Consider the following 23794-nt stretch of genomic DNA (forward strand, 5'->3'; position numbering starts at 1 on the left):
CTTTAATCCCAGCACTCGGGAGGCAGAGGCAGGCGGATCTCTGTGAATTCGAGACCAGCCTGGTCTACAAGAGCTAGTTCCAGGACAGCCTCCAAAGCCACTGAGAAACCCTGTCTTGAAAAACCAAAAAAAAAAAAAAAAAAAAAAAAAAAAAAAAAAAGAAAAAAAGAAAGAAATAACATTAAGTAGCCAGGCTGTGGCATATAACTATAATCCCAGCACTCGGGAGGCAGAGGCAGTTGGATCTCTGTGAGTTCGAGGCTAGCCTGGTCTACAAAACAAGTACCAAAATAGCCAGGGCTGTTACACAAAAAAATCTCTGTTTCCAAAGAAACAATAAGCTGGCTTGGTGGTGCTGAGACTGGAAGATTTCTTCAATTTTGAGGCCAGCCTGGGCTACAAAGCAATCTGAGGGCTATAGAGAGCCAGTCTTAGCAATGGAAAACAAGACAGAAAAACAAACTCCAAATCAGAAACAAAAAGCAACAAAATGTCACAGACTCACTAAGGCCAAAAACTGCTTTCCTTCCTTCCTTCCTTCCTTCCTTCCTTCCTTCCTTCCTTCCTTCTTTCCTTCCTTCCATTTTTTTTTCCAGACAGGGATTCTCTGTGTAGCCCTGGGTGTCCTGGAACTCACTCTGTAGACCACGCTGGCCTTGAACTCATAGAGATCCACCTGCCTCTTCCTCCCAAGTGCTGGGACTAAAAGCATGTGCCACCATCCTCAGGGTTAAACCTCCCATTTCTATCTTTGTGACTGAGATGACAGATGTTTAATGCAACTGCTATTTAAGTTGGTTATTTATTTATTTGTTCATCTGAGGTAGGGACTTTGTAGCTCACACTGGCCTTGAACTTGCCACTTGTGGCATTGTATGTCTTTAATTCTAGCACTCAAGAGGCAGAGGCAATGGGATCTCTGTTTTTGAGGTAGCTTGGTCTACACAGTGAGTTCCAGGCTAGCCAGGGCTACATGGTGAAACCCTGTCTAAGAACAAAAAACAAAAACAAACAAATAAAAAACACCCAACCATCAAGATGAGAATGGCATCTGGGATTACTTCTTTGTGAATATAGGTTTTGCCTGATATATATGTGTACTGCTCTTGTGTCTGGCCCATGGAAGTCAGAAGTGGGTATCAGCTCCCTTGGAACTGGAGTTAATTTCAAATGTGGGTGCTGGAAATCAAACCCAAGTTCTCTGTAAGAGCAGTGTTCTTTTTTTTTTTAAATATTTTTTAAAGATTTTATTTATTTATTATGTATACAACATTGGGCTTCCATGTATATTTGCATACCAGATCTCATAACAGATAGTTGTGAGCCACCATGTGGTTGCTGGGAATTGAACTCAGGACCTCTGGAAGAGCAGCCACTGCTCTTAACCTCTGAGCCGTCTCTCCAGCCCCAAGAGCAGTGTTCTTAACCACTGAGCCACTCCAGTCCCACTGTAATGTCGCAGATCCGACATTTTACTGTGGCTTGCAGGAGCTGCCCAGCTTTTCTAGCCAGCTCAGTCCTTTGGGTTCTGGACTTAGGAGCTGAGCAAGTACACTCCTGGAGGCTCCTCCCAGCCATGTTTTGAATTGGCATTCTCTAATGGGATGACCCTGGCTAAAGAGATTAACAACTGCATTGTGGATCCCACTTTTAATCCGCAGCGTTTGGGCTGTCCCTCCTTGGCTGGGAAGGTCGCTGCAGGAACGAAGGCCTAGACGGCTTCCTGCTGCCATTATTGAGTTAGTGGGGATCTTGGGCTAGGGAGGCCCCAAGATGGGCAACTCCCTGCAGCGTGGGCCGGTGGCCCTCTTCCTAAGGCCCTGAGAGGTCTAGCCCCTGACCTTACTCAGGTTAGGTGTGGAAACTGAACTGTGGGAAGCTGCCTGGACCCCGCTCGGCAAGTATGGCGCTACTCAAAGTCAAATTTGACCAGAAGAAGCGGGTCAAGTTGGCCCAGGGCCTCTGGCTTATGAACTGGCTGTCCGTGTTGGCCGGCATCGTCCTCTTCAGCTTGGGGCTGTTCCTGAAGATTGAACTCCGCAAGAGGAGCGAAGTGATGAATAATTCTGAGAGCCACTTCATACCCAACTCCCTGATAGTGGTGGGGGTGCTGTCCTGTGTCTTCAACTCTTTGGCTGGCAAGATCTGCTATGACGCCCTGGACCCTGCCAAGTACGCCAAGTGGAAGCCCTGGCTGAAGCCGTACCTGGCTGTCTGTGTCCTCTTCAACGCTGTCCTCTTCCTCGTGGCTCTCTGCTGCTTTCTGCTGCGGGGCTCCCTGGAGAGCACCCTGGCTTATGGGCTCAAGAATGGAATGAAGTACTATCGGGACACGGACACCCCAGGCCGGTGCTTCATGAAAAAGACCATCGACATGCTTCAGATTGAGTTCAAATGCTGCGGCAACAACGGCTTCCGGGACTGGTTCGAGATTCAGTGGATCAGCAATCGCTACCTGGACTTTTCCTCCAAGGAGGTCAAAGAGTGAGTAGCGCCCCGGTCCAGGGTGGGAGGCCCAGGTGTTTGACGTCCCCAGCCTGCCCAGTTGGGTATAGAATTTATCTCTGTGTGAGGGGGTTTATGCTGGACCATTGAAATTGCCAGCAGTCTGGGCCCTCTGGTCTTCAACGATGGCAACTTCATCTGGTTCATCCTCACATCTGGCCGAAGCAGGGAAAGGTGTGGTGTGAAATAAAGGTGCTTAGGAGTTACCAGGAGGAGAGCCATAGCTTCATACAGTAAGAGTGGGGTCTTTAGAGCTCTCTGAGACTCAGATAGTTGTTGGTACTTATCTTGTTCTGTCAAAAGAGGCAGAGTCTGTCATAGAACTTAAATTTCCTGGTTTGCACCTTGGTTTTCCAAGATTTCAACACTTGAAAAGGCTAAAGGTGTCAGCAAAGAGACCGTCCTTGTCTTCCTGGGATGTTCAGGGAGGGGGTACAGTCAGCTTTGGACTGTACTTTGTTCTCAACTGGCATGTAGCCTCAAGCAGGTTGCTGATCCTTGTGGGTGTCTCCCCACCTTTCAAGGGAAGATGCTGGAATGTGTGATCATGGAGCACCCCCTCTGGTTTGCCTCTATCTGGTATATGACAGGGGCTAACTAAATGCCTGTTTGTTCTCTCTCTCTCTCTCTCTGAGTCAGGGTCTTGCTATGTGGTTTGGCTGTCTGGAACTTCTTATGTAGACTAGGCTGGTCTTGAACTAGGAGAAATCCTTTTGTTTCTGCCCTTCAAGTGGGAGATTTAAGGCATGTGCCACCATGTCCAGTGCATTTTCCCCCGTGTGTGTATACAGTGTGGCAGTGTGTGTGCAGAGGGCAGGGGCAGCTTAGGAAACAGGGTCTTTCTTTCCACTGTGGACCTGGCATTCACACTGTGGACCTGACATTCACACTCAGGCCGGGTCTTTCTATCCACTGTGGACCTGGGTATTCACACTGTGGACCTGGTATTCACACTCAGGTCGTCAGGCACAGGTAAGCGTGGTAAGCACTTTTATCCACAGAGCTGTTTCGCTGTTTTCTTGGTGTGTGTGAAAATGAAGTCCTGTGGTGGGTGCTGGCGAGAAGAAGCCTCTGCTCTGGCTGCTCTTCCCCATGGATGGTGTCTAGGGAGGGACATGCTCTGCGATGCCCTGGCTGACCTTTCAGGGCTCACCCAGATGCTTTTTCCTCTGAGTAACTCTGGCACATCTCGAGGGGTGTTGAACTGGCGGGCACCCAGCAGCAGGATGTGCTGAAGCCCAGAGGTTCCTGGACCATTGTCAGCTTAGACAAGGCTTCACTTCTCAGATGGAAGGAAGCCCTAGTGAAGGTCACCGCTTGGGATGTCATTTTCTCTGTGGAAGGAGATTACAGGCACAAATCCCCAGCCAAGGAGGGGGTTGTGACTAGCTCTGCCCTTCCTAGATGACAGGTCTGTGGGGACAGGCTAGGAAGGCATCATTTGCATAAGCCTCCTCAGGAGGATGTGCAGCCAGGGGCCAAGCAGAACTCTTGGGCATATGAGAGGCCACTTGTAAAGCAGGTGACAAAGGCTTCATTTATCTCTTCCCATCTTTCTTTCCTTTTTCTAATGTGGATTCTGCACAGAAACCTTTGCTTTTTTCTCCTCTTCAATTGACTGAATGTTTCACATGTGTATAATGTGTTTTGAGCAGGGCTACTCCATCTCCTTCTAACGCCAATCCCCAGCACTAGTTCCTCCCAATTTCATGTGCTCTCTCTGTCTCTCTCTCTGTCTGTCTGTCTGTCTGTCTGTCTCTCTCTCTCTCAAATAAATGGAGTTCAGTTAGTGCTATCAGTATGTTCTTGGGTGTCTGGACATCTACATCGTCTCTCAGGGCCACATCCCTGAAGAAAACTGACCCCTTCCCCCAGCAGCGGCCATCAATTTCCAGCAGTCCTCAGTTAGAGGTGGGGTTCCTGATCACTTCCCCACCCATGCTGGGACTTTTCCTGGTTGATTTTTGCCAGGTCTAATTCATGTGCTCAACATTTGCTACCATTTCACAAGTGCACTGTCCTGTTGTGCCTGGAAAGCACTGGTTATCCATAACGGTGCATTGGTTCCTGCACTCTCTGCCCACCTCTCCCAAGGTGAGACCTGAGCACTGGGAGGAGGGCTGAGATATGGAGGGCCTGGTTAGCGCTGAGCAGTCTGCAGTCTGGTATTCTCTGCCCACTGACCAGTTGTGAGCCTCTGTGTTAATCTCCAACTACTGTAAAAAGAAGTGTCTCTCTCTGATGGAGAGCGACCTCGCTTATAGATGGGTGTAATTAGTCATTAGGAGTTGTCCATAAATACTATGTCCATTTAGCAGAACAGCAATAAGTCCTCCCCAAGGGAATCTTTCCTTTTCCCACTTAGTACTGGGGTAATGCAGGGTCTTGGGCATGCTAAGCAAGTGGCTCACCACTGACCTACCTTCTCAACGCCTGCCATCTGCCTTTCTTCCTCCCTCCCCTTCCCTCCTACTTTCCTCCTCTCTTCCTCCCTCCTCCCTTCTTCTCCCTCCCCTCTCTCCCTCCTCCCATTCCTTCCCCAGTCTCTCCCTTCCTTCTTCCCTCTATCCCTTGCTCCCTTCTTCCTATCAGCTGCCACCCCAGTCCTCTTTGTCAGACTCTTGTCTCCCCCACACAGTCAAGCCTTTGAAGAGTAACAGAAGAATTATTTGTAATTCCAAATTCCCTTTGCTCTGAGACTAGAGAAATGACCCAATCACCCTACTCCTAATGGCCAGAGGACCCTAATTTCCAAGTGGACATTTAACTCGATCACAGCTACTTCAGTGGGGCTTGCAGAGTAACTTAGTGGGTAAAGGTACTTGATGCCAAGCCTGACAACTTGACTTCGATACCACATGGTGAGAGAACCCACCTCAGCAAGTGTTCCTGTCACACAAGTGCTGTGCATGCTTCTGCCCCACTATAATAAACAATATGTTTAAAAATATTTAAAAATTTTTACCTCTGTGTATCATACCAACTTGCTGGGATGCAAATGAAATTATCTTTTGTTGCTTGTTTGTTTGTTTTTTTTTCAAGGGTTTCTCTGTCCTAGCTATCTTGGAACTCACTATGTAGACCAGGTTAGTCTTGAACACACAGAGATCTTCCTGTCTCTGCTTCTCAAATGCTGGGATTAAGGGCATGAGCCATCACTGCCTAGTGGGATGCAATTATCTTAATTCCATTGTCCTGGAGAAAATTTTCATTGTTATACAGACACAATATATGATTGGCACTGGTAAGAGGCATGATCTACAGAGTGAGTTCCAGGACAACCAGGGTTACACAGAGAAACACTGTCTCAAAAAGAAAAGAAAAAGAAAGACAAAAGAAAAGAAAATGTGAACAATCTGAGACTAAAATGTAAAGCCACCTGTCAATTATGGGTGAGAAACTTTCTTGAGTTTCTTTTTCTATTTTCTATGATTTTTAAAATTATTTGTTTGGTTTTTGGAGATGGGGCGGGGCATCTGACTATCCACAAAAAACTTTAAAGAGAAACTAAAAATAAAATGTATTTATTTACTTTGTTGGGGGTGGTGGTGGGGTGCATGTACCACTGTGTGTAGAGGTCATTGAATCTCAGTGCTTCTAGGTCAGTACCCCAGAGAATAAAAAGGTAGCCCCCTCAACCTAGAACTACCTCCAGACCCCACCTCCCCACCTCACTTCTTCAGGCTGTCCTGAAGGTCATAACTGTGTTTCAGTGTCCCCCCTCAGCTGGGGGTCTAGGAAGAGGGTACATACTCTGCTGTCACTGCCTGAGGTCTGCACAGTGAGGAGCCAAGCCCATGAATGACCCCAGTCCTCAGGAACACAGATGTGTTCTCAACCAGTGCTTCTTTTATCTCATTTTAGGTTCATGCCTCCTTCATCAGCCTGGGGTGTTGGGTCCTGAAGGAGGAACCTAGTTTAGCACAGGGGAGAAAGGGCCAAGCTCAAGGTGGGACTTCCTGGGCCCTCTTGGCCCTCATCCAGGGTGTCACTTTGTTTCCTTAGGGCCTGGCCTCCTTCCAACCACAGATTATGCACCCCCCCCCCTTGCCTCCTAAGACATAGCCAGGTGGCGCAGAGCTCCTTAGGTGGTGACCTGGCTATTTATAGCGGAGTATTTCCCAGGCTATAAAGGAACTCTGCTCGGGGGTCATTGGGTCTTGTAGAGTCTTAAGGAAAAGCTTGTGTTCTAGGCTACCCCCACCCCCAGCCAAGGCAAATCAGCCTTGTCAAGGCATCCTGCAGGCTCTCCTGATTCAGGGGTGAATGGATGAACTAATAGGGAAAGACATGAAAGTCATTGCAGCCGGTTACAGGCACCTGGCACATTGTGATGTGACTTAGCCCTACTCAGGGCACAGAGGGACAGCCGGGGAATGGGGGGCATTCCCTTCACCTCTGAGCTTGGCAACCCACCTAAAAAGTGAGAATGTAAGAGGCAATGGAGGACAGCTGATCCAAGCGACTTCTTAGGGCAGTGGGTACACAGCATGGGCTTGGTAGCAGGGTTTCTTCCTTCCCAACCCTCTTCCTCCTTCTTCTCTGCTTAGCCTGTTTCTCCCATTTCTTCCCTGAGTATGGCACACCTAATTCCCTTCAGGTGGTGAGGAGCTACATTAGGAAGTGAGTATGTTGTCAAGGAGCCCCAGTGTGAGGGAGACATGGTCCTGGCCAGTGGGGTCCAGTAGGGTCTCTTGCTCACTGAAGCATAGGAAGGAGCAGTGGGGCGACGGGGACATTCACGAGTCTCTGCTGGCCTCGGCCCCATGACTGCTGACCTGACCTCACTTCTTGTGTGAGGTAGGTGTGTAGGCTTTACTTCAGCTTGGGGACATCTGGGGGTGGTGTGGGGTGACTGATGGTCCTAGGCAGCAGGCCCTGAGACACAGGAAGAGTGGAGGATCACATCTTTCGTAGTAACTCTCCCTGGGTAGAAGCCCCTGGGTAGAAGTGGGGCTGGGATGGAACTCAGATGGAAGAAAAGGTTCCACCCTGGGCTCCACAGAAACTGGGTGTGGTGATACATGCCCGTAATGTTACTGCACATGGGAGGTAAAGGCAGTAGAGTCAGAAGTTCAAGGTCATCTTCAGCTACAAAGGGAGTTAAGGCCAGCCTAGGAAAGAGGACTACGCTCCCTGAGCAGTGGGTAGATTCCAAGGCAATAGGGAAGTCAGTGGGTTGTCTTGTATTACCTGTGTGGTTTTAGATGAGACTCGGCCCTGCCCAGAGTTTTACTTCCTCCTCTCCAGAACAATCTGGTGGTTTTCAAGATCCTCTTCAAGGGCCTTAGGTAGAGAGAAGCCAACATTTTCTGAAGGCTAAGGGAATGGTGTGTTACTTGTATTACCTGTGAGGCGATGAACTCCAGAGAAGTCTGGCCTCATGGGCTCCAGTCAACACCACACAGACCCAGAGAAGCCCAACCTCATGGGCTCCAGTCACCACACATAGGCCCACAGAAGCCCAGCCTCAAGGGCTCCAGTTACCACACAGGCCCAGAGAAGCCCAGCCTCATGGGTTCCAGTCACCACACAGGCCCAGAAAGGCCCAGCCACACAGATAATGTGGCACTGAGATCTGTTCTCTGCCATACCCACAATGTCCCTGGTGATACTAGAAATGGCTTCAGAGAATATTTGTGCCGTGAGAGAGGGCTCAAGTGACAGCCTGCAAGTCAGAAGCAGGACGAACAGCACCTGAGGGTGGACGCCCGAGTGTCCTGGGTGCTTGGAGCGAGAAATCATCTCAGAGACTAAATTCTGCTCAGTGTGCCCAGGGCCACAGATGGGGGCCTCTGCCGGCCTCAGTAGACTACCGGTCAGACTACCGGTCTGACTCTCATTTCAGATGCCTTTGTGCTGTACTTGAGGAGGGTGTGCAGGCTTCGCCCCAGCTCAGAGACATCAGAAGGCCCTGACAATACCCTCCAGCCTGTCTTCCTGCCCACTGAGAGCACCCTCATCAGCAGTGACCCAGTGTCTCATGGGCCAGGCACTGAGCTCTAGCTCCAGGAGATCGGCAGACACCCAGCAAGGTCTGGCTCATGCTGTCCCGTGCACAATGAGCCATCAGGGAGATGGCTTTAGTGGCAGCCCAGAGTGATGCAGTCCTTGCCTCCTGCAGGGCAGCGAGCCTGCACATGCCTGCCTTGGAGAAGATCTTCCCTGCAGCTACCCTCAAAGGCCAAGCATGACTGCCACTAACTCACAAGAGACTGTGTCCTTGTGATGTGCTCTGGTCTGTTCATTTCATAGCCTGATGTAGGCTCCCCAGGTACTCGGGATGGCTCTTGCTTGGCCTCTGCCCAGTGAGGTACCCTTCGAGCACTTTGTATGTCCTGTTGCCATGCCTTCTTTAAGCACAAAATCCTCACGTTGCCCCATTTTACAGCTGAGAAAGCTGAGGTAGGCCAGGATTAAGGAACTTGTCTGAAGAGATGAAGCTGGTCTCTCTCTGCAGGGCAGGAGTCAACGCCAGTGGTCCCCTCTCCCCCTGCTTCATGCCCCTAGTGCGGCCTACTCTTTAGGCAGTGCGCCCTGTCCATGGATAGATGTCAGGACTGAAGGACGTGTGGCACCAAGTACTGCCTTCCCAAAGCCCTAATCCTGATGTGTGGAAAGCAGCTCCCAGAAAAGGCCCCACAGTTGGATCTACAGCAAAGGGTGCTCAGCTTCTCTTGGAAAGAGAAAAATGTAAATCCAGATAAGTTGAGTAGGACAAGTAAGATGTCTTAGTGGTGAGGGTGGGGTACCAGCTCCCCAAGTTGTCCTCTGACCTCTGCATGATGCCATGATATGTGTGTGTGCACTCAATAATAAATGTAAGAGAACCGTATCCTCTCAAGTAAAATGCTGATGAATTAATTCCCTTAAAACAAAACAAAACCAGTCAAAGCTTGGACTGGTGTGGATGTGGGCATGGGCGTGGATGTGGGCGTGGGCGTGGATGTGGATGTGGGCATGGGCGTGGATGTGGGCGTGGGCGTGGATGTGGGGGTGGGGGTGGGCGTGGATGTGGGGGGTGGGGTGGGGTGGATGTGGGGGTGGGGGTGGGCGTGGATGTGGGTATGGGCATGGATGGGAGGTGTAGGTTGTCTCACAGGGACATGTGATATAGCCTCTCAAAGGAGAACGATGATGGGGATAGGGCAAGATCCTCACACGCAGGGCACTTCTTCTATAGATTTGCCATCTGTATTCCACACGAACAAACCTATGGACCCTGTGGTCCATCCCACATCAAGCTGCCACAGATGTGGCTCACTGAAACAAGAAAACAAACAAATAAAAATCCAAGACACTCTCTATTGGCAGATATAAGGCTACCATGGGGGGGTTTTCAGTTTTTTAAAAACAATTTATTATTATTGGTGTGTGTGTGTGTGTGTGTGTGTGTTGTGTAAACAGGCGTGTATATGTGGAGGTTAGAAGACAACATGTGGAAGCGGGTTTTCTTCTCCAGCTGTGTGGTCCTGGAGTTCAGACCCAGGTCATTAAGTATGGCAAGCCCCTTTACCCACTGAGCCATCCTGCCAGCCCCACATGGGCTTTTACAGGTGACAGTGCTAAGGCGGGCTTGATTTATCTTATGAGTGTGTATGACGGTAAATGGGCTCATGTGTGCTCACGCGTATTGTACGTGAGGACGCATGGGTGTGTGGAGGGTTGAGGACGGCTGTAGGTGTCCTTGGGTGCTGGCCGAGCAGGCTATACCGGCTAGCCAGTGACTTCCAGAGTCCGTCTGCCTGGTTCCCTAAAGCCCAAGCCAAAGTCAGCAGATGGAGTTCGGGTCCTTCCACCTCTACGGTCAAGTGCTTCACAAAGTGAGAGAGAGGCCTCTTTAGCCTGTATCATGTATTTACCTTTGGAGATAGAGTCTTATGTGACCTGAACTGACCCTGAATGCAGTGTGTTGCTGGGGATGATCAGGGTGATCCTCCTGCCTCCCCTTCCCGAAGGCTGGGAGTACAGGTGCTCCACCAGCCCAGCCAAGTACACACATCCCCCCCCCCCCCAGAGATGGGGTTTCTCTGTGTAGCTTTATAGACCAGGCTGGCCTTGAGCTCACAGAGATCCACCTGCCTCTGCCTCCCGGGTGCTGGGATTAAAGGCGTGTGCCACTACCTCCTGGTCATAAGTACACACATCTTAAGTGCCCTGCTGGAAGAATATTGTCACTCCTGACCAGGTAACACATACAATCTGAGGGGGTGGGAAGATTCCTCTTGGATTTTGGGTCCCTGTGAAGACACAGCATTCCCTAAAGAAATAAACTGATACAAATATGCAGAGGCTGCAAGCCTTGTTGGGCAGCTTGGGGAGCCAGCTGAGGACACAGTCTTGTTTTTCAAAGGGAGCAGGGAGAGTCCACTGCTGTGAGTTTACAGGGGTGAGGCCTATGCCTGTCCCAGCCTGGGGGTTGGGGGGGGAGGGGGCGCCTCTGCACAGGTCCTGGCCAGAGCAGGCCTTCCAGAAACAGTTTTCTAGAAAGGGCCTTGGTGATGAGTGACCTGTGACGGGGAGAGATGGCTGGTGAAGGGGTGGGGAGCTAAATTCTATCAAAAGCAGCAGTTACCTCAATCCTAGGGCCTTAATTCCTACCGGCCTGGCATGGATCCAGGAAGTCCCTGCAAGCTGGGGACCTGCTTGGCAACCTAGGGTAGTAGTTGGGTAAATTGCTGTGATCTCTGTTTACTTCGCCCTCTGCAGGGATAGGGTCACTGCTCACTGCTCTATCGGTAGCTCCTATTACAGAGGCTGGCACGTGGTGGGTGTTCATGGGCAGTACATGAATGAAAATGCAAGTTCTCGGTGGGTGGGAAGACCTGCTGCTTCTGGAAACCTGAACCAAGCTGTTTCTCTTCCAGTCGCATCAAGAGCAACGTGGATGGGCGGTACCTGGTGGACGGCGTCCCTTTCAGCTGCTGCAACCCCAGCTCACCACGGCCCTGCATCCAGTACCAGCTCACCAACAACTCGGCACACTACAGCTATGACCACCAGACTGAGGAGCTCAACCTCTGGCTGCGGGGCTGCAGAGCTGCCCTGCTGAGTTACTACAGTAGCCTCATGAACTCCATGGGTGTGGTCACACTCCTAGTCTGGCTCTTTGAGGTAGGTCCACAGAGGACAGGGAGAGGGAGCCTGCCTGACTTGGGTTTAACATGGGGAACAAACCTCATGTAATTTAGGCTGGCCTTGAACTTGATACATACCCAAGGCTAGCCCTGCTGTTTGTTGTCCATGCTGGCCTTGAATTTACTACCTCCAGCCTCAGTCTCCACTTAAAAGGGGCCACAGTGTGTGCCACCTTGCTTGGCATCCTTGCTTACAAAAAACATTTAGGTAAAATCAACATAAAATGAACCTTTTTGCCTCCCTTCCTTCCTCTCCCTTTTTCTTTTTGAGATAGGTCTTTCAATATATAGCCCTGACTGTCCGGGAATTCTCCATGTAGACCAGGCTGACCTCAAACTCACAAAGATCTGTCTACCTCTGCCTTCTAAGTGCTACTACACCCCGCAAAAAATTCAAGCCACTTAGTGTATTCACAGTAGCATCTCTCTGCCACCTCAATCTAGTTCTAAAACATTTCATAGTCTTCCCCCCCGCCCCCACGGAAACTCTCAGCACTTGCAGTCCACGAAGCTATCCATCTGTATTCTGTGTCTGTGGATTTACCAATCTGGACACTTAGTATACGTGAACCTTGCACTATGCAACCTTTTATGTTTGGCTTTTCACTTAGCCCGACTTGGGGGTTCCTCTTCTGCTTCCACTTTTTGTGTCTAAGGCCTTGAATCGCTATGGTAATGTTACGGGGACAGCAGCATTACCTCTCGGGACTACCGGTAGGCTTTCATATACAGTGATGTGAGCACTGGGACCTTCAGTCAATGGTGCCTGTGTGGACTTGTGCTTCGAGTTTATTCAGTGTGTAATGTGTCTGCCTTATGTCATCTGCAAAGTTTAGTTCCTCTTTCTGAAGCTCTGGAGCTTGAAACTCAGCACCCTCCCCCACCACCACACCCCTCCCTTGTCCAATTCATCCTTGGAAGGGAATTTTCCAACACACAGAGCTGGGAGCTGTTCTAGGTGCTGAATGGGCCACAAGCTCCTCAGGGGTGACTTGGGGTGCCTGCATGGAGCAATTCTTGCAGCAGAAAACCCAGGCTCCAAAATCAAAATGTATCAAGACAGAAACATTAGCTGAGACAGTTTCTTTCTATCAGAGAAGGTTCCTTGAATTTCTCTTGTAGTCCACAGACTACACAGGTATCTACACAGGTCTTCTAAGTCACCCTGTGAACAGACAACATGGCTGGACCACGTGCAAGGCAGCAGCTTGTGACCATTTATTAGCTGACACCTTGAGGTGGTCTTTGGAATGAGTAGCATGAGGGGGCAGTTTTTCACCAGGTGACAGTCACCACCGTCTAAAACCCATGATGAAGCCTGTCCTTGAAGACTGTAGTGGGGCACCTGGCCTCCTCCCAGATCACTGTTGATGCACACCAGCTCACAAAGACCAGCTCATGGGGAACAGGGAGTCCGAACACCCCAACTTGTAGTGAGCAAAGCTACTATAGGCACTGGGCTGCTGGAGTTGCTGGCAGCCTTGCAACCCTGGCCTCCACCTCTCGTGCACCACAATCCAGTCAGGAGATGACCAAACATATGAACAAAAGGGTAGATGCAGAGTCACGGTGTAGCAGGCTTCCCTCAGAAGGTCACTTTTTCCATTGTAAAACACACTAGTAAGCTTTCAGCAGACAATAACAGCTAAAATTGACCAGTCACTATCATTAGATACTCCTACAATTAAATTCTCCCCAGTGCACCCATTGTCAGATGTTGGGTGAGGTGCCACCACCACTTGCTGTGCTCTGGGGCTGGGGTGCTGGGCAAACCAGATGTATGGGGTGGGGGGACAGTCCTACTCTTTGGGAGCAGCCTGGAGCGCATAGGGAGCTTGAACTTGCACAGAGGTAAGTAGTGAATGTAATATAAAAGGAAAGAAAAAAGAGTACCTACCAAGCCAGTCACCAGCCAGCTGGCAGCTTTTCCTGTCAGGTGACACATAGGGTACACTCCACAAACATGGGCTGGCAGTTGCCACCTCCTCTGGAAATCTAGAAGCCAGAGATGCAGCCATTGTCTCCTAGTCTCACAGCCACGTAAATACAGGCTGGGATGCTGATGTCGATTCAGGCACTTTTGGCACCAGAGTCTGCCACAGTGGATGCTAGGGAAGAAATGCAAGCCGCTGGTGACAAACCTCCATCACCACAGCTGGTGACAAACCTTCGTCCATCACCACAGCTGGTGACAAACATCCATCCATCACCACAGCTGGTGACAAACATCTATCCATCACCACAGCTGGTGACAAACATCCATCCATCATCACCACACGGGTGAGGGTAAGAGATGACCCCCACACCAAAGGGTTTGTAGACTTCATTTTTTCAGATTTATTTTACATGTATGTCTTGTTTGCATGCATGGTGCCAGTGGAGATCAGAAGAGGGGGTCGGATCCCCTGGTACTGGAGTTACAGGTGTTGTGAGCGACCCTGTGGGTGCTGGGAACCAAATCTGGGTCCTCTGCAAGAGCAAGTAGTCTTGACTGCCCAGTCATCTTCCAGTCTCTGAAATGACTCCTTTTTTTCCCCCTGAGACAGGATCTCTCTACACAGCCCTGGCTGTTCTGGTAGACCAGGCAGGTCTTAAACTCACAGAGATCTATCTGCATCTGCCTCCTGAGGGCTGGGATTAAAGACTTGAGCCACTGAGCTTGACTTGGGAGTGACTTTTTAAAAATTATATTTGTGTGTGTGTGTGTGTGTACATGTTTGGGCATATGTGTGCCATAGCACACTTCTGGAGGTCAGAGGACAAACTGTGGGAGTCAGTTGTCTCTTTCCCTATGTGAAGTCAACCTTAGGTTGATTCTGGGCAGCAAATCTCTACCCATCAAGCCATCTTGCCAGGCCAGCAGGTGACTTTGTGATCCTATCCAGGGACACTACTGACATTCTTGTGGGCCAAGAAACACATTGGGAAAGGGGGGGGGCATGGAGCAAAGGACTGGTGTGTGCAGCGAGGTGGGAGGCAGGATGGAGGGAAGGGAAGCGGCAGGAGGGCTCTCACTCAGGATTGGCTCTGGAGTAACAGGCGACTGTGGAGAGCCATGGTGATCTAGGCAAAGAATCTTACATGTTCTAAACAGCTGTGGCGGGTGGAGCTGGAGAGGGAGGCTTGGGGCTCACAACAGGAGACCAGGGTGGGATGGGTCAGGCCTTTACCAACCCAGGCTCGGTGCCACCATCAGTTTTAGCCCCACACCCAAGGGGATGTGTATGGCTGGCACTACATTTTCCTAGCAGCCCAGATCCTAGCTAAGCCCACGTCTGCTCTAAGTCTCGGCTCTCCCCACCAGGTGAGCATCACTGCTGGACTCCGCTACCTGCACACAGCGCTGGAGAGTGTGTCCAACCCCGAGGACCCTGCTGAGTGCGAGAGTGAGGGCTGGCTGCTGGAGAAAAGTGTGCCGGAGACCTGGAAGGCCTTTCTGGAGAGCATCAAGAAGCTGGGCAAGGGCAATCAGGTGGAGGCTGAGGGTGCCGAGGCAGGCCAGGCTCCAGAAGCTGGCTGATGGCCTGGGGCCGCTCCCCTCCTCACACTTAGTGGACTCCAGGAAATGTGCATACCCCCTTGTCCAGCTGAAAGTCCAAATTTCCCAAGAAAGCTGGGCACCTACTGACTCTCCTTGACAGTGGGCCTTGAAGTTCAGGGATCTTAGGGCATGCGACAGACATTTGTGAAATGGCTGCCTCCAGATGTGAGGGAACGAGCCCTCCCAGTGGATGTCCAGTCTCACAGGGGCCGGCCGGTCCAAGTATGAGTCCAGCTCTCCCACAGGTGACTGGCTGCACCAAGGCCCCTCCCCTGTAGTGTCTGTCTCTTTTATCTGCATCCAAATCGTCACGATACATAAACACAGGGTGAAAAAAATCTAAGGGCCATGTTGTCTTTTCTTTAATGACAAGGTTAGTTTCTTATGTTAGATTATGGGGAGGGGCAATTATGTTTTTATAAGAGCAATGGACTCTGCAAGGGTCACCTCCACGTAGGAATTCACAGATGGTGAAGAGGTGAGGATTTCCTTTTAGCCTCCCATTCCCATACCCTCAGTCACTTACTCCAGCTTTAATCATGGGTGCTGGCGTGTTGCAACAACCCTTCCACCTACAAAGCGCTGGGTGAGCCACTGCCTATGGCTTGTCTGAAACAGAACAGGGTGAGCTTGCTGTACTTCTGTGGAAGACAGTGATGATCAAACAAGAGTCTACCACTTGGGGACCAGGCCTTACCTCCTGGTGGGCCTGGGGACATGGGCTCAAGTGGCCATGACAGTCCTTGTGGACTGCACTTCAAGAGGAAAGCAAGGGCTTCTGGGAACTTGTTTTTCCTCCCACAAAACAGTGTGGAAATGCTTCTGTTATCAAGGGAGATTCTTGGAGACAGGCTTTCTTTCCAAACTAGCATGTGTGGGAAGTTGCCATTCCTTCTGGGAAAGACAGGCAAGGTCTCAGGGAAAGAGAGGTAGGCATGATTTTTGCTGGCACCCAGGCTGGGGGTGCCCGCATCACCACAGGGCCCAGCTGCTGCTAGAGTGCACTGTGTAGCTCTAACCTCTCTCAGGGAGAAGACCCAGTCAGAGATGCTGATTCACCCATCAAATTTCGGACCTAGTGTTGTCCTGAGTCTCTCAGAGCAAAGGATGGCCCAGAGGACAGGTACTGCGCTGAAGACCCTGAGTTTCCCGCCATCCCTCAGGAGGACTGGGAACCAATGTGGGAGCTACGTTAGGACCCACATGTACCTATGTTGTCAACAGTCGTATTAAGAGATATTAAAAGCTATATTATGTGAAAATCACTTTTGTTAAGTGACTGTCTCAGTCCATTCAACAGCACACACTGCAGGATGTCCAGTTCTAGCCAGTTTAAAGGGGCAGAGACCAGGCCTGACAGTGCATGCCTATGGTCCTGGCATTTGGGAAGCAGTGGCCAGAGGATCAGGAGTCATCTTCTACTACAAAGTAAGTTCCAAGGCTAGCCTGGGCTACATGAGACTGTGTCTTATACACAGGGGAGGGGGTGGGGGCTAGAGAGATTGACTCAGTGATTAAGAGTGCTTGCTGTTCTTGCCGAGGACACAGGTTCTGCTTCCAGCATCCACAGGTACTCACTAACACTTTGAACTCCAGCTCCAAGAGATCTGAGGCCTTTTTCTGCCTCTGTGGACAGCCCACACATGGCACCCTCACACGGTTACATAAACAGTAACTTTTAATAAAATCAAGTGTTTAGCTGGGTGTTGGTGGCACACACCTTTAATCCTAGCACCTGGGAGATAGAGGCAGGTGGATCTCTACCAGTTTGAGGCCAGCCTGGTCTATAGAGAGAGAGTTCCAGGATAGGCTCCAAAGCCACAGAGAAACCCTGTCTCAACTTCCCCCCGAAAAAAATCAAGTTTTAGTCAGACAGTAGAGGTATATGTCTCTAATCCCAGCAATCAGGAGGCAGAGGCAGGCAGATTTCTGAGTTTGAGGCCAACCTGGTCTAAAGACTGAGTTTGAGGACAGCCAGGGCTACACAGAGAAATCCTCTCTCTCTCTCTCTCTCTCTCTCTCTCTCTCTCTCTTCTCTCTCTCTCTCTCTATTTTTTTTGAGATGGGGTTTCTCTGTGGCTTTGGAGCCTGTCCTGGAACTCACTCTGTAGACCAGGCTGGCCTCAAACTCCGCCTGCCCCTGCCTCCCAAGTGCTGGGATTAAAGGCGTGCGCCACTGATGCCCAGAGAAATTCTGTCTTGAGCCTGCTCTTAAGTCTTTTTTCTCCATTCTGTATTTCTAAAAATAAATAAATAAAAATGTTTTCTTATATAGGTAACTATAAGCCTCCTTGGGACCAGGTTATGGGCAGGTATGGTTCAGAGAAGACAGGAATAATAGTACTGGAAACAGTCCTAGGTAGTCGCACGGTTGTCAGGAAAACCTAGCCCATTCCTTTTGGTGACCTACCAGTGCCTAGAAACCACTCTGGTACCAGGTTCCTCAGGCTTTGTAAACTCACTGACAGGTGTGTCAACCCAGCCCCAGGCAGGGTCATTGGTAAAGACAAAACCAGAGACTTTCTGCTTCAATGGTGTGATGGGTTCGACACCCGGCTATGTGTCCTGGCTGAGGGCTTTTTACCACTGAGTCCCATCTCAACCCGAACTTCTGTTTGAGATTGGGTCTCTGTAGCCCAAGTTGGTCTGGACTGTGCTATGTATGTAGACCAGGCTAGCCTTGAACCCAGCCTCTTTATTTTAGTTTTTGAGACACAGTCTCACTGTGTTAACCCTTATTGGCCCGGGACTTGTTCTGTAGACCAGACTGGCCTTGAATTCAGAGATCTGTTAGCCTCTGCCTCCTGAGTGTTGAGATTGAAGCCCTGCATCACTATCTTGACCTAGCTAGCCTTCTGTTTTCAAAACATTCTCTAGTGAAATACCACTTGGTGGCTTCTTGTGCTGAATACCCAGCAATCCTGGGAGTTTGTAGTCTCAGCTCAAGTAAGAACCTACAACTCCCTTTGGCATGCTTCAAGCTCAAGACTAAGTCATCAACAAATAAACCCCAAGTAACCTCAATATGGGCTAATAAGATTATCTAGCTGCTGCTCGGCAGGCTCCCAGCCCTCCTCACCTGGGCACCTGTCATGCTAAGCCAGCAGGTTTACAGATTAGCAGGAGCAATTAAGGCCTCTCACCCACATTGTGGAGCGTTCTTGGTGACAGCGGCAGAGCTGAACCTGTGGACAGTATGAAGACCATGCAAGGGTGGGATGGGGATGCTTCCCACTTCTCAGTGGACATGGATTGGCTGCAGAGGGGACAACTCAGCCATTCACTAAAGGACATTAGAACCTGGGTCCATACAAAACCCTACATAGGAGTGTTTGTAAGCACAGGTGCTCACCAACAGTCACCCAAGATCGTTCAGTTGGTGACTGCATTAACATCTGCAGTGGAACACCACTAGCAACCAGAGGCATGTGTGACTCGAATACACTCTTCCTTTTAATACTTTTATTTTAGAAACTGTATTTAATATATTCCAGGCCTCAAATTCACTGTGTACCTGAGATGACATTGAACTCCTGATATTTCCACCCAAGTGCTGGTTTGTAGGTGTTACACACAGCAGTTTTCATGGCACTAGGTAACTAAGCTATGCTCTCCAGCTTTAAAATGTATTGGTAGGCAAAGCAGCAGGCTGGGAGGCACCTGATGTGACTCCAGTCACCTAACACTCTGGAAGGGGTGCAGGACAAGAGCGAGCCACCATTCAGGGCAGGGAGAGGAGATGTGGGGCATGAAGGAATGTTCTGGGAGACAGGACTGTTCTAATTCTCAGTGTGGTGGTTGTGAAACAGCTATGAGCATTTGTCAAAATGTAAAAAACAACCCCGTATTCTAGAAAGGGTTGTTCTCACTGTTTGTAAAGTATGCCGCAATAAACATATGGGGATGGACAGCTGGGCGGTGGTGACCTACACCACCTGGTAAGAAGGGATAGAGGCTGGGCAGTGGTGGCACATATCTTTAGTCCCAGCACTTGGGAGGCAGAGGCAGATGGATCTCTGTGAGTTCAAGGCCAGCTTAGTCTACAGAGCTAGTTCCAGGACTGCTAGGGCTGTTACACAGAGAAACCCTGTCTGGAAAAAAAAAAAAAAAGTCTGGGGATAGAGCAGCTGGGCAGTGGTGACTCACACCTTTAATCTCAACACTTGGTGGCCAGAGGCAGGTGAGTCTGTGAGTTGAAGGCCAGCTTGGTTTCTATAAACCAGTTCTAGGACACAGAGAAACCCAGTAATGAGTGAGAGGCAGCTGGCCTGGGGCAGGAGTCAGCTGGCAGCAGCATTAATGACCAGGTGGGAAGCCCAATGTGGAGAGTCTGATGTTGGGCAGTGTCCCCATGGGGAGCCAGATGTTGGGGCAGTGTCCTGGTAAGAGGATTCTGGGACCACAGAAGAACTTTGCTCTGAGTAGGTCTCCTCCTTGCACCAGGTGTCTGCTAAGTGTGAGAATAGGGACCCACACAGAAGCAAGCAGCAAGGCCAAGCAAGGTTTACACAAGGCAAGGTCCTTGTACACAGACCCGCTTCCTACTGAGCTGAGGTCAGAAACGGCCCTGCAGAATTCTAGCTCTCACAGACAATGAGCAGGGAACCTAATCAGCTGAGATAATGTCCATGCTTCCCAGGAAGGTCAGTGTGGCTTGGCTAGTGGCCATAACTGACACTAATAGTTTAAGCCTCTTAAATTCAGGCTAATATCAATGTCCCACTTTTGCAGCAAGGTGACATGGGGAGCTTTGCTGGGGTGTTGTACGTATAAAACAAAACGGAGAAGTAATGTCAACACCTAAAGCCTTTATTTGAGTATCTTTAAACTTTTTACATATGATACATTCCAAATTTTACAAGTTGTCCACAGATATTAAAATTATAGCCAATTTATTAAACATATGATTTTCCCTGATATGGAAAGCATGTTATATAAACATTTCTACAACAAAAAACATGCGCAACAAATAGAAGTCAGATGTGTTGATCGGGATGAGAAGCCACCTTAAAACTGCAACACAGAGTGGAGGCTGCAGCTCTGCAGGATTCACTGCAGATCCAGACTGCCATTCTGGAGAGGGAATCACAGGGCCAACCTCTGCTAATCCCAGGCTGCTGGGAGCCAGGCGTGAACCCAGAAGTGCTGGGATGACCCTGAAGATGTTTATAGCCCACTCAGATGAAACAAGCTGTACTCATGATTGTTTTCCCTCTTCGGTTGGTCCAGGATTGAACCCAGGACTTCACTCATGCTAGGCAAGTGTCTCGCACTAGGCTCATGCCCAGAGAGGTCTCATAATTTTAAATTTAAGAATAGTGAATGGAAGGTGAAAAGCCAAGAGAAGCCAAACTTAAAATCTGAAGACACGTGTCGAAGGTCAAAATAAGCATCAGTTGTATCATCCACAGCCCACTGAGACCGTGTCAAGACCAGGGAAGGGGAAGCATGAACGACTTTACCTTGGGCTCCTGTTGCGTAACCTTACTCTTGAGATTGTGACAAGCAACAGAGCTAAGTGAAGTCCATCCTTCGGAGGGGAGGCGGCTCCTCACATGATCCTGGAGACTGCTGGCTGCATTTCTTTTAGCCTCTGGTCTAGAGTTCTGACCCTCCTGGGATACTGTAACATAGATGCAGCTGAGTGGAACAGAACTTGTGGTTGCAATTTGAAAGGCTAAGTGAAAAGGTTGTTAGATGGGTCAGAAAAGTCAATAGCCTCTTTCTGTTCATGTGGCCACATGGAGACCGGAGTTCATCCCTTTGTTGAATCTGCTGTCACCGTGTATATGTGTGCTCTCTGCACGTCTGCTGAATGAAAGAGTAGGTGTGCAGTGTGCCAGAGTTGTAACTGCGGCACCAACTGGCTATGGTTCTAGAAAGGCACCTCTTAGAATAAAACCTAGAAAGAACAGAGCTTGTGTGCACACTGTCTGAGGAATGTCTGAGCCAGCTGGCAGACAAGCAGCAAGCAGCAACACATCTAATCCAGGTGTGGGCGGGGGCAAGAAGCCAGTGCTCCTCCATTTTGTTTAGTTGGAGACCAGGTCTCAAGTCATCCAGGCTAACCTCAAGCTCCTAATGCGGCTGAAGCTGGCCTTGAACCCTGGTCTTCCTGCCTCAGCCTCCCAGGTGCTGGGATTACAGACTTGTAGCCTTACACTTAGCCGAGCTCTCACCTGTCTGCTGCTGTCTGGTTGAGGCTGCACACACTCGCTCTGCTGACCTCAGAGCAGAGAGTTTCTGTCTGCAAAGCTAGGAGGTCCTTTCCATTTCAAAAGCCCTTTAATTGAGTAAGCCAAAAGTCTCGATAAAACTATAGAAAAACCAACCATCTACAGCTGTGAAAAGTCAGCTGCTCCCCCCCCCACAGGCTTTCCTGTTAGTGTCCCCAGCCTTCTAGGCCATGCAGAGAAGGGAATCCCAGCTTCAAATTCAACTGCTTTGCTTTTGGAGGTGAGGTCCAGTCCCAGAGGTAAACCCCATCTCAGGCTGAGGCACCAATGGGCCCCAGGGCTCCTTTAGGCCTCTGCTCAACAGCCAACAAGTTCAACACAATCAGTGATGTGGAATGGCTCAGGCTACTGGCAACTGAAGCAGGCAGCTTCCAAAGGAGCTAGGCCCCGGTCTCAAAAAAAAAAAATAAAAATAAAAATAAAAAAAGGATCTCAGCCCAGGAACATCTGAGGGACACATCAATGAAATCTGGCAGAAAATGATTTTCATCAGTCCCTGGAGCCAGAAACTAGAAAAATAAAACTGGGAAGAAAAGCTTAAATAAAGAATTTATTTCAAAATAGATTCAGCCGAACTTATTTTCTGTTGTCTTTCTGGAAAAGCCAGCTGTGTTACAAAACTCCAAGTTCAAGTTTTTGGTAGAGGAGTGATTATAAATGTTGCCAGTCGATCCCAACCAGGGTCTGGTTGGCCTCCTGCGCATGTCCAATTTCCTCCGTGATACTGTGTTGCTGCCATAGCTTCTGGATCTTTCGAAACCGCTCTTGGCATAAATGTAAAGGATTTCCTCGTCTAGAAAGAGACACATGTCACTCACATGCACTGTTTATGCACACCTCATGTCCCAACCCTCCTGCACCAGGAAAGTGCATCGAACACGTTTCAGAGCCTGCCCTTTCTGTCCACTCTGCTCATGTGCAGGCACATATACACACTACACTTCTCTCTCTCTCTCTCTCTCTCTCTCTCTCTCTCTCTCTCTCTCTCTCTCTCTCTCTCTCTCTCTCTCTCTCTGCAGACTTGCCGAGAATACGTGCTGAACAGAGACGGCACCTCAGTACCACCCAGCCAGACTGAGGTCAGGGAATAGGGCTGGGGCCCACAAGGTCCAGGTTAAGAGGCTAAAACTCTTTATTCTGTGGGTGATGGGTAAACAAGACAGTGAGGCAGAGGACAGAGTGGAAGAGAGACGGGAGTAAAGGTGGGAGCTGTCGCCTAGAATCCTCAGTAAAGCAACCAAATGTGTGCAACTGCTGGGTCCAAGTTAACAGCGTGCAGGCTTCCCTGAGCTCCCAAGTGGGCCCAGAGTCCTGAGATGGCTACCTCCACTGTGGAACTGGGACCCTTCCTGTAGGGTGCTTATCTTCAGGGCTATGGGATGAACTGTCACCAGGTGGCATATGGCACAGCCTTGGTTGTTCAAGCCCAGGAAGTACAACAACATTAGCTCTTCTATCCTCTCTGGGGCAAAGAAAAGACTATCATGGCTTGCAGTGGAACTTTGTGAGTGGTGCTCACAGCACAAGCAACTGCCTTAAGGGCAGCAGTGTCCGCTGTGTCAATCTGTTCTTCTGTCATCAAGATGTAATCGGTCTCCCCTGGAGAGTCCCTCACAAGTCAGACAGGGCTGGGCCTGTGCTGCTGATGCTGGGGATGCTATGAGTGGGACAAGGCTGCAGGCTTTTCTTTTCTCCTATTTATCCTTGTTCCTCACAGCAATTTTTGAAGTTTTTATTTATCATCTATTTTTTGTTTTTTCAAGACAGGATTTCTCTGGGTAGCCCTGGCTGTCCTGGAACAATTCTCTCTGCAGACCAGGCTGACCACAAACTTAAGAGATCTGCCTGCCACGGCCTCCTGAGTGCTGAGATTAAAGGCGTGCACCACTGCCTTGGATAAGGTCTTCTCACTGAATGCAGAGCTCACCATTTTGGCCATCTGCCCTCCCTCTGCACTAGGGTCACAGAGTGCTGGGGAATCTGAACACAAGTCCGAGGCTTTTGAGGTAAGTATTTACCCACTGAGCCATCTCCTCAGGCATTTTAAAAAGAATTGAATTTTTTTCTGTTTACATGTGAGTGGATAATCACATATGTTGGTGTGCTTACACCTGTTTGCACATGCACAGAGACCAGAAGCCAACCTAGGTGTCTTCCTCCTCAGTCACTTTTTGTCTGCCACTTACTGACTGAGTGACGTTAGCTGGCCAATAAGCCCTAGGAACCCTCCCGCCTCCACCTCCTCCGCACCGGGATCATGAGTGTGCAGTCCCATACCTAGCTTTTACATGGCTTCTGGGGACCAAACCTAGGCTCTCATGATTGCATGGCAAACACTTTACCAATGGGCCAACTGCCCACCCTCTCATGGCATT

The 23794-nt window shown here is 49.7% G+C and overlaps 2 protein-coding genes across 6 annotated transcripts in view; one reads left to right on the forward strand and one right to left on the reverse strand.

Moving 5' to 3' along the window:
- The first annotated feature begins 1903 nt into the window (after nt 1–1903).
- Nucleotides 1904–15162, forward strand: Prph2 (peripherin 2). The gene is made up of 3 exons (XM_027389107.1): nt 1904–2484; nt 11373–11619; nt 14947–15162. Exons 1-3 carry the CDS (start codon nt 1904–1906, stop codon nt 15160–15162), a joined length of 1044 nt encoding a protein of 347 aa, XP_027244908.1.
- A 4809-nt stretch (nt 15163–19971) lies between these two features.
- Nucleotides 19972–23794, reverse strand: part of Ubr2 (ubiquitin protein ligase E3 component n-recognin 2) — an 82112-nt gene continuing 78289 nt past the window's right edge. For 3 of the 5 annotated variants that reach the window (XM_027389151.2, XM_027389152.2, XM_027389148.2), the window contains exon 47: nt 22071–22212. In XM_027389151.2, coding sequence (XP_027244952.1) covers nt 22071–22212 — 142 coding nt within the window. Of the gene's footprint in view, nt 22213–23794 lie in introns of all 5 variants that reach the window. The other 2 variants (XM_027389150.2, XM_027389149.2) reach the window with 1 other exon arrangement.

The sequence above is a fragment of the Cricetulus griseus genome (assembly GCF_003668045.3).
Source record: "Cricetulus griseus strain 17A/GY chromosome 1 unlocalized genomic scaffold, alternate assembly CriGri-PICRH-1.0 chr1_0, whole genome shotgun sequence".
NCBI lineage: Eukaryota > Metazoa > Chordata > Mammalia > Rodentia > Cricetidae > Cricetulus > Cricetulus griseus.

Bases quoted from the DNA above. Each gene is read 5' to 3' on its own strand.
- Prph2 (XM_027389107.1), top strand. From the start codon at position 1,904: ATGGCGCTACTCAAAGTCAAATTTGACCAGAAGAAGCGGGTCAAGTTG. The intron at 2,485-11,372 runs GTGAGTAGCGCC...TTTCTCTTCCAG, and splicing joins TCCTCCAAGGAGGTCAAAGA to TCGCATCAAGAGCAACGTGG. The intron at 11,620-14,946 runs GTAGGTCCACAG...TCTCCCCACCAG, and splicing joins TCCTAGTCTGGCTCTTTGAG to GTGAGCATCACTGCTGGACT.